Source organism: Chrysemys picta, chromosome 4, assembly GCF_011386835.1.
Source record: "Chrysemys picta bellii isolate R12L10 chromosome 4, ASM1138683v2, whole genome shotgun sequence".
Lineage (NCBI taxonomy): Eukaryota > Metazoa > Chordata > Testudines > Emydidae > Chrysemys > Chrysemys picta.
Window position 1 is genome coordinate 57,348,752 of NC_088794.1, and position 10,754 is coordinate 57,359,505.

The following is a 10,754-nucleotide window of genomic DNA, read 5'->3' on the forward strand; positions in this document are numbered from 1 at the left end:
ATTAACCTCAAGGTCCTCAACTACTTTCCCTTTCAGAATTTTCTCCAGCACCTTGCACACTACAGATGTTAAACTAACAGGCCTGTAGTTACCCGGATCACTTTTTTTCCCTTTCTTGAAAATAGGAACCACATTAGCTCTTCTCCAGTCTAACGGAACTACCCCCGAGTTTACAGATTCATTAAATATTATCGCTAATGGGCCTGCTATTTCCTGCGCCAATTCCTTCAATATTCTCGGATGAAGATCGTCCGGTCCTCCCGATTTAGCACCATTAAGGCATTCGAGTTTTGTTTCTACCTCGGATACGGTAATCCCCCATTCTGTTTGCCCCTCTGTCACGGTGCTAGTATCCCTAATACCTTCATTGGCCTCATTAAACACCGATGCAAAATATTCGTTGAGATATTGCGCCATGCCTAGATTATCTTTAATCTCCTCTCCGGCTATAGTCTTCAGCGGTCCTACTTCTTCCTTCCCCCCTCTATCTATCCCCATACACCCCATCTATCTATCTACACACTCCCCCTCTATCTATCTATGTATCTATCCGCATACACCCCATCTATCTATCTATCTATCTATCTATCTATCTATCTATCTATCTATCTATCTATCTATCCCCATACACCACATCTATCTATCTATCTATCTACATACTCCCCCTATCTATCTATCTATCTATCTATCTATCTATCTATCTATCTATCTATCTATCTATCTATCTATCTATCTATCTATCTATCCCCATACACCACATCTATCTATCCCCATACACAACCCCTCTCTCTATCTACTCCCATACACCTCCTCTATCTAATCTATCTATCTATCTATCTATCTATCTATCTATCTATCTATCTATCTATCTATCTATCTATCTATCTATCTATCCCCATACACCACATACATCTATCTATCTATCTCCATACACCACTTCTATCTATCTATTTATCTATCTATCTACCCCCATACTCCCCCTCTACCTATCTATCTATCCCCATACACCACATCTATCTATCTATATATCTATCTCCATACACCCCCTCTATCTATCTATCTATCTATCTATCTATCTATCTATCTATCTATCTATCTATCTATCTATCTATCTATCTATCTATCTATCTATCTATCTATCCCCATACACCACATCTATCTATCTATCTACATACTCCCCCATCTATCTATCTATCTATCTATCTATCTATCTATCTATCTATCTATCTATCTATCTATCTATCTATCTATCCCCATACACCACATCTATCTATCCCCATACACAACCCCTCTCTCTATCTACTCCCATACACCTCCTCTATCTATCTATCTATCTATCTATCTATCTATCTATCTATCTATCTATCTATCTATCTATCTATCTATCTATCCCCATACACCACATACATCTATCTATCTATCTATCTCCATACACCACTTCTATCTATCTATTTATCTATCTATCTACCCCCATACTCCCCCTCTACCTATCTATCTATCCCCATACACCACATCTATCTATCTATATATCTATCTCCATACACCCCCTCTATCTATCTATCTATCTATCTATCTATCTATCTATCTATCTATCTATCTATCTATCTATCCCCATACACTCCCCCATCTATCTATCCCCATACACCCCCTCTATCTATATATCCCCATACAGCTGCAAGGGTAAGTTCTCTTCCCCACTCCCACCCTCCCTGCCCTCCCTTCAGCTTTCTATACTTTCCTTCTCTCACTAAGCCAAAAGGATCTCTTGCTGTTTTCTATACTCTCCCTCTCTCAGGTCTGGTCTACACTAGTAGTTTATTTCAGAATTAGCTGAGTTAATTCGAAAAAAATCATTCCGTCCACACGATCAAACCGTTTTCTTCAATTTAAAGGGCTCTTTAATCCGATTTCTGTACTCCACCTTGGCAAGTGGAGTAGTGCTTCAATCGAGATCGCAATCCCGGGTTAAAGGTATTGTGAACGCAATTCGACGTTATTGGCCTCCGGGAGCTATCCCAGAATGCTCCCTTGTGACCGCTCTGGACAACACTCTCAACTCCGATGCACTAGCCCGGTGGGCAGGAAAAGCCCCGGGAACTTTTGAATTTCATTTCCTGTTTGGTCACCAGCAGCACAGGTGACCAGCAGCACAGTCCACCATCACAGGCGACCATGCAGAGTCCACCATCACAGGAGATCATGCAGTCCCAGATTCGCAGATGAGATCCAGCATGGTCCGAACGGGAGGTACTGCACCTCATCGCATGTTGGGGAGATGACTCTGTTACGGTAGAACTACGTTCCGAAAAAGGAATGCAAATACGTACGCTAAAGTCTCCAGAGCCATGACGGAAAGAGGCTACTCCAGGGACACAGAGCAGTGTCGTACAAAAATCAAGGAGCTCAGGCAAGCATACCAATAAGCCAGGGAGGCGAATGGGCACTCTGGGTCATAGCCCCATACATGCCGCTTCTACTGTGAGCTGCATGCAATTATGGGGGGTGACGACACCACTACCCCACCACTGTCCGTGGATACCTCCAAGGGGGGAGTTGAACGGAGCGAGGAGGATGAGTTATTGGAGGACGAAGAGGAGGAGGAGGACAGTGCACAGGCGGCAAGTTGGGAATCCATTTTCACCCCTAGCCAAGAACTATTCTTAACGCAGGAGCCAATAGCCCATCCCCCAACTCCCAAGGTGGGCTCCCGGACCATGACCCTGGAGAAGGTACTTCTGGTGAGTGAGCCTGATCGGAGCCATGCGGTGGGGGGCTGGGGGGAAACACAGCCACGCTGGGCTGTTCGCATTTAGTTTAAAGGGCTCATCCCTGCTCAGAGCCTCGTCGGAGCCACGCGGTGGGTCCCAGGGGGGGGGGCGCGGGGGGTTGTGTGAAGCGATCATCCCAGAGAGCCCGCAGGCCCTCCTTTTATATTGCAAACCCACCAGGCATTGCTTGCTATGGGAAAGGGAGCCCGGCAGTTTGAAAGCATTGAAATGAATGTGGAAGAAGCAGAACCCCGCGTGCTCCTAGGGCTTACCATGGCTGGCTGCAAGCTAAATTCTGTTGCCCGGCCATGTGTGATGTGCTGTGTACTATGAATTGCCCGTTTCACTGAGAAACAGTGTGTCCTTTGTTCTCTGAAATGTATCTTTTAAAATACTACCCTCCGTTTTTCTCCTCCCACAGATGCAGATGTTTCAACGTGATCCCTATCTACTCCATCCAAGAGGCTGGTCCAGATTAGAAGGTGGAAAAAACAAACTCAGGACAACATGTTCTCCGAGCTCATGCAGTCCTTCAGCATTGATAGGGCCCAGCTGAATGCATGGTGGCAAACAATTGCGGAGTCCCATAAAGCATTACAGGAACACGAAGAGAGGAGGGCAGGAGGCTGTGGTCAAGCTCATGGGGGAGGAAACTGACATGCTGCACTGTATGGTGGATCTAATGCAGGAAAGGCAGCAAGACCACAGATTGCCACTGCAGCCCCTGTTTAACCGCCCTCCCTCCTCCCCAAGTTCCATAGCCTCCTCACCCAGACGCCCAAGAACACGAGGTGGGAGGCTATGGGGACCCACACACTCAACCCCAGAAGATCGCCCAAGTAGCAGAAAGCTGGCATATGCAAACTTTTGATTCGGTTTCTGGACTTGTCCTTCCCTCCTCCTCCACCCCATAACCCCGCCCCCATCTACCTTCTTATTTCTCTCAATGTGTTGTGCGACAAATAATAAACAATGTTTTTTAAACAATTGTGACTTTATTTCCTTTCATATATATAGGGGGCGGGTAACTTCAAGATAAACAAACACAACTGTCACACCGTACCCTGGCCAGTCATGAAACTGTCTTTCAAAGCTTCTCAGATGCGCAGTGCGCCCTGCTGTGCTCTTCTAATTGCCCTGTCGTCTGGCTGTGCGAAATTGGCCGCCAGACCAGTTGCTTCAACCTCCCACCCCGCCATAAACGTCTCCCCCTTACTCTCACAGATATTGTGGAGCACACAACAAGCAGCAATTACAACTGGAATATTGGTTGTGCTGAGATCTAACCGAGTCAGTAAACTGTGCCCGCGCGCTTTCAAACGTCCAAAAGCACATTCTACCACCAACCTGCACTTGCTCAGCCTATAGTTGAACTGCTCCTTACTACTGTCCAGGGTGCCTGTGTACGGCTTCATGAGCCATGGCATTAAGGGGTAGGCTGGGTCCCCGAGGATAACTATAGGCATTTCAACATCCCCAACAGTAATTTTCTGGTCTGGGAAGTAAGTCCCTTCCTGCAGCTGTTCAAACAGACCAGAGTTCCTGAAGATGCGAGCGTCATGCACTTTTCTCGGCCATCCCACGTTGATATCGGTGAAATGTCCCTTGCGATCCACCAGTGCTTGCAGCACCATGGAAAAGTACCCCTTACAGTTTACGTACTGGCCGCCCTGGTGTGCCGGGGCCAAGATAGGGATATGCGTTCCGTCTATCGCCATGCCGCAGTTAGAGAAACTGAGAGCATTAAAGCCATCCACAATGGTCTGCACATTTTCCAAAGTCACTACCCTTGATAGCAGCTGGTCAATGATTGCGTTGGCTACTTGCAGCACAGTAGCCCCCACAGTAGATTTGCCCACTCCACACTGATTCCTGACTGACCGGTAGCTGTCGGGCGTTGCAAGCTTCCACAGTACTATGGCCACTCGCTTCTCAACTGTGAGGGCTGCTCTCATTTTGGTGTCTTTCCACTTCAGGGCAGGGGACAGCAAGTCACAAAGTTCCATGAAAGTGGCCCTATGCATACGAAAGTTTAGCAGCCACTGGGAATCATCCCAGACCTGCAACACTATGCGGTCCCACCAGTCTGTGCTTGTTTCCCGGGCCCACAATCGGTGTTTCATGGCATGAACCTGGCCCAACGCCACCATGATCTCCCAATCGCCACATGCCGTGCTTCTAGGAACATAGGTGTCCATGTCCTCATCAGTATAGTAATCGCGCTGTCGTTGCTTCCTCGCCCATTTTTGCAGATACTGCACATACTGCTGGATAATGTGCGAGGTATTTACAATGGTCAAGACTGCACTGGAGATCTGAGTGGGCTCCATGCTTGCCGTGCTATGGCGCCTGCACGGGTAATCCTGAAAAAATGGCGCAAAACGTAGGAGAGCTGTTCGGTTCAAGATGGCTGATAAAAGGCGGGAAATGGTTGCCTTCTGTAGCTTCCACATGAGCCCAGCACTGACAACATGTAGAAATTTGCTAGCGATGCAAGAATGGGGGAGCAGAGTTTGTGGCGGAAGCTGTGCTGCTCGGTTCACGATGGCCGAACAACGGCGGGAAATGGTAAGGGTCTTTCTCTCTTTTGCACAGTTCTGTTTTCTGCTTACTAACAAAAAAGGATCGTTCTCTTTCTTGCTGTTTTCTGTACTTTACACAGCCCTGTGTCCCTGACACAGGATCTCTTGCTAATTTTTCTGCCATTTGATTTCTTTTGCCCAACCTTCTCAACCTTCCTTTATATTTCCCTTTTATTTAATTAGCCTTTACTTTTTAAAATTAATTTCAACTTTTTTACTCTTATTATTTTTTAGTCCCAGCAAAAATAACCTTTTACCACATTCTTACTAATCTATAAAACAAACTCCTCTCTCTTGTTGCTTTCTCTAGTTTCCCTTTTTTCTTCTATTTAAAATAACCTTTCTTTCCTTTTTTCTCTAAGCCTAACCAATCTTTCTTTTTTTAAAACTCCTTTCCTTTAAGGCCTCTGTAGCGAGGGGGCGTGGCCTCCCGCCCAGACAGACAGGGAGGGAGCCATGAACGCCCCCTGTTGGGCAGAACCGGGACTTCCGCAGCCACCCCACCAGAAGCAGAAGGGCGGGACAGGAAGCGGAACTATAAAAGGCTGGTCCTCCAGCTCAGTCGGGAGAGAGCTGCCGGAGGAGCAGGACGTCTCTTCCCCGCTGCGTGACCCCAGACCTAACGGAGACAGCTATCCTGACAGAGACCCAGAGGGGCTGACAGAGCTGCAAGACGCTGGGGTCTCCGACGAGCTGGTGGGGCTGCCACTAGCCGTCTACCCCAGCGAAGCAAACAACAACCCTGGAACCCATGTACACATGGAATCGAATGTAGGAAGTAGCCCAGGGAAGCCAAATCAGATTCAGCTGTGTTATTGACTACAAGCCGGCCAGCATGTTGCGGTTGGACTTTTGCCGCTGACCCAGTGTCGGACAACTCCACTGCAGTTAGGGCCCTGGACTGGGACGCAGTGGAGCGGGAGGGCCTGGGTTCTTCTACCCCCACCACCCCAACGTCAGGAGTGGTAGCCTCCTCACCTGGTTGTCAGGAGGCCTGCATTGGTCTGGCACCCGCCTGAATCCGGATGCCAGACAGTTGTGCTGACTCTCCCACCAGAGAGGTAACCTCCCCTAGACTGCGACAGCTCTGCCGGACTGTAGGCCAGAGCCCCCCTACTTGCTTGCTGCCCCACCCTGATCAGTGGCCAGGCAAATGGACCTTCTGTTGCTCTGGCTGCCTGACTGTAGGCCACAGCCCCTTCTCGATTGCCGCCCCGCCCTGATTGAGGGCTCTGGGCAAACAGACTCTCTACCATTACTTGGCCTGACTGCAGGCTAGAACCATTAACACTGAGCCACTTTTCCCCTGAACCAAGGTACCCGGAAGTATCATAGCAAAGGGCGTGGTCTCCCGCCCAGACAGACTGGGAGGGAGCCGTGAACCCCTTACAGTCTCTCTTTCTACTCGTTCATACTTTTTCTCTAAATATGTCAAAACACAGGCACACAACCTTCCCCCGGCCAAACACAGAAAAATAATACAAAATAAATTTTCAAAATGGCTGACGGCACCAAAAACATACACAACTGGAAATGGGGATGGAGGGCGGGACGTAAATGCTACACAGTGCATGGAAACCTATCAAAAAGTACATGGTGATGAAAGCTATCGAGCAGTTAACTACTCACATGGCTGCGCAGAGCAGGCGGCCAATGGGGAAGAAGCCATGGTCTGGCACGAAGCTCCCAGGGAAGGGAGGCTGGCTTTTCCCAGAGCTAGGGCAGCTGGGCAGCTTCAATGACCGGGCTCTCCTTAGTGCACATTGTTCTTATCCTATGAAAGCATGTCCATAGGCTGCTGTGGGCTGGCGGGTGGTTCTTGAACGCCTCCAGGATGAAGATGGTCTGAGAAGCCAGGCTTTGGACCGAGGAGTTGCTGTCCTGCTGCAAGCCTTTGAGGTCTAAGATTGAAAGGAAGGAAATGGAGGTCAGAGCCACAGCGCTCTGGAGAGCCCCAGCAAACCAAGCCAGCGCTGTACCTCTCGGCCTGTGACAAGGAGGCAGCAGGCTGGGAGGCGGGAGGCAGGGGACTAGCAGGAACAACCAGCAACCTTCACTAAACATCCCTGCTGCCCTCCACAAATGAGGGAGCCTCCAGACACAGGCAAGAAGTCCCAATGAACCCCATTCACTCACTATTTCTAGGACTGCCCCATCCCTGCAGTATCTGAGCACCTCATCCCTGCCTGTATTTACCCTCCGCCTTCCCCCCAATGCACAGATGGGCACTTAGGTCCAGAGAGGGGGAGAGTCATAAAGGGGGCTTGGACATTGTTAGGCTATGCCTAACTTTAGGTGCCCTGCTGCCTTCCAGGAAATGCCGAGGAGGGAGCTCAGCCATTCTCTAGCTCTGGTTGGGAGGCCCAGCTGTGAACCTGCTCTGGGAGTGAGAAGCCTGAGCTATATCACTCCCCCCCCCCCGCCATTCGCCAACAAATGTGGAGATGCTGCTCTGCCCTGCACTGCCCAGGGGTCCGGGCACGCAGCAAGGAGGTAGGTGACCGGACGTCACCTCTGCCTCATTTGGAGCAGTGGCTTCACCCCAGGCACCCCAAGTGGAGGTGACTGCTCCAAACACTGGGCTAGTGAGTGCAAGGGGGGAGGCAGCACCCCACCTCGGCTGTGTTTGGTGGGGGGGCAATCGTCTCTGAAGGCCAGCCAGCTCAGGCCCAGTTTGGGGATCTGCCAGGCCGCAGCTCTGAGGTCAGGGCTAAGTGCCTGGCACATGCCAACCAGCAGACACGACAGGGTGAGGGGGCAGCTGATCAGAGGTTTGGGGATCTACATTTTGCATCCCTTTGTGGCTCTCGCCCGAGATCATGTTGCTGGCGTCGGAGATTGAACCCAGCCCACGGCCCTGGGCCGTTCATCCCCCTAGCGCTCAGTGCTCAAAGCAGGTACCACCCACCGTTGCAGATGGCATCCAGCTTGTCCTGGCTCCTCTGGTCCAGCTGCCGGGCAGCAAGCCCTACACATACAAACAGCTCGTCACATCCCCGCATCCCCAGCGAGGGTGTCAAATGTCACCCTCCAAGCAACCCCTCGCTTCCCCCGCCCCTCGCTGGCCAGGACGCGCTCCCAAGTCCCCAGGGGAAAGGGTGAGTCCCCAGGGATGGTTACAGGGCTGGTTGCCAAAGGAGAGCACAGCACCTTGAGGGTTCACTACCAAGAGCCCATGGTGGGGTATGGGGGGGGAGGGGATGGGGACTGCATGGGGAGCAGTGGGGTTAGAGGGGGCCCATCAGAGGGGGCAGTTTGGGGTGAGCTTGCTCCTGCGGACTTCTGACACTCTTGATCCTGCATTAGACAATCAGGAGCCCAAGGGTTACTTATCGCTGCTGGCAGGGACTGAGGAGAGCCTGGGACCGGATCCAGCCCCCCTGTTAAAGGGACCCCTGCTCTGTGGTTACCTATGAACCTGATGGCCGCTTGTCTAAGTGGAGTCTGTGGGTTCTCCAGAAAGGCCATGGTCTGGCACAGAAAGTTGTTGGCTCTCCCCTTGTAGCGCGTCAGCTAGGACCAGAACAAGGGAGCACAAGGTTATTAAAGGCCTTTCCGTCCCGCAGGCCGGGTTCCAGGTGTGTGGAGCGCACGTCCTGTTTTCACCCCTCTTTCCTGTGCCGGGGGGATCACGCAGAGGGACTACACCCAGGGCCAGGAGTGGTCCCGGGGCTGGGGCTCAGTGTGGGCACAGAGCCGGGCAATGGGGGGTGCCCTATCCACCGATTCCCCCACTCCTACCAGCGAGGGCTGCGCAGTGAATGACCTGAGGGCTCCCTCACCAGGCAGTCACAGCTTTGCCAGGTATCCTTGCGCTGGATGAAGCCACCAAGCTGGTGCCACTTCAGGAATTCTGCCGCACTGCTGAGGGTGTCCCAACACACCTGCAAAACAAGTGGGGCCAGGGCGAGCCGGCCACGGTTACGGGAGCTGGAAGCCACTAGCCTCGTTACCCGGAGGCGGGGAGGCCGTGCGTGCTGAATGCTTCCCGGCCCCAAGTTGCTTGCGGAAGGGCGGCGGTGTGGCTCAGGCAATAGCTGGAGACCTGACTCAATTCCCAGCTCTCCCTGCAGGAACTCAGGCAAGTTGCTTAGGCCCAGGGCTGCAAAGGGATTTAGGTGCCTAATGCCTATGGGTGATCAATACTTTTGAGGCGCTAGGCCTCATGCTGTGCCTCAGTTCCCCACCTCATGGTGGGTAGGAGGGTGAATTCATTAGTGCTGGTGGCATTTGGCTCCCAAGTGATGGTGGCCATGAGCGCTAGCATGTGCAGAGACACCTGGGGCGGGGGGAGGGGAGGCAGCTTGGGCATCTCATGTCTAGTACGGGCTGTACGGGCCGCTTGGCCAAGGGCACACTGGGTCCTGCGCACCATCTGGAGACTGGGTAGCCCTGCTCCTGGTAGGGGCCATGGCCAGGGTTGTGCTCTTCCCACCAGCACAGCCAGGGAATGTGCGGAGGCCAGTGGCTGTAGGAGTGGTGAGGCGACCCCCCCCCCCCGACCCAATCTCTCAGCCTGGCTGCAGGGGGGGAGTGTTGGGCTCAGAGGATGCAGGGAAGACTCAGCAGTTGGGTGGGGCGCCATGGTCATGGCGCTACTGCACTCAACGTTCAAGTGATTTTGAGCGCCTGACTGTCACAGGACTGAGCACCTGCCCTCTGTCAGCGAGACCCTTTAAAGAGGGGGTGTCACATGCTGCCCCCTCAAAACAAATTACTGGTCACTCTGTAACGGTATCCGCTGCAGGCTCCAGCTCGTGGCCTCACCTGGGACACGTTGGGACGCTCATCATGCACGAGGAGGAGCAGCGGGACCAGGCTCTGGAGCACAGGCTCCTTCATCCGCCTCCTGTCGAGCCCCCTTACAAGCTCCAGCAGGTGTTTAAAGAGGGTGATGGAGAGCACCCGGAGCCTGCTGGACACCTGCAAGAGACGACGTGGGGAGGAGACGCTGTGACAGTCATTCTCACCCAGCGGGGCGAGCGCTCACTGTGCCAGAGATGTCTGCCCTGCAGGGGGTATTGGTAACTCACCCCCAGCCATACAGCCACAGCTGGGGCCAGACTCTCATGGGCATAGCGCCATTGAAGGCAATAGAGATGCAGATTTCCACCAGTTGAGGGGCTGGCCTGGTAACTTCTTGGCCAGGGAGAGCAGTAAGGTGGGGTGAGACTGCCCCTGGGCTGTCACAGCCAGCTCTGGGCACACTGACATCAGCACACACCTGTGTCAGCCAAGGGGGAATGCTCAGGGCAGAGCAGTGCCAGGACAGGGGCGGCAGAGAGGGAGTGATGAGGAAAGATTCAAAGAGCGAAGGAGGGGGTGTAGTTTGTCCTCCCGCTTTGCGGGCCCAGCTCACACTGCTGTTGACCCACAGCGGCCCTCTAGCCAGGCCAAGGGGGCC

At 52.4% G+C, this 10,754-nt stretch overlaps 1 protein-coding gene across 1 annotated transcript; it reads right to left on the reverse strand.

Moving 5' to 3' along the window:
• Window positions 1-8,512: 8,512 nt before the first annotated feature.
• Window positions 8,513-10,334, reverse strand: LOC135983262 (maestro heat-like repeat-containing protein family member 6). Its single transcript, XM_065594071.1, has 4 exons — window positions 10,118-10,334; window positions 9,133-9,234; window positions 8,669-8,863; window positions 8,513-8,557 (listed from the first exon to the last, which is right to left on the reverse strand). The coding sequence occupies exons 1-4, from the start codon at window positions 10,190-10,192 to the stop codon at window positions 8,513-8,515; spliced, it is 417 nt and encodes a 138-aa protein (XP_065450143.1). The 5' UTR covers window positions 10,193-10,334.
• Window positions 10,335-10,754: the final 420 nt, after the last annotated feature.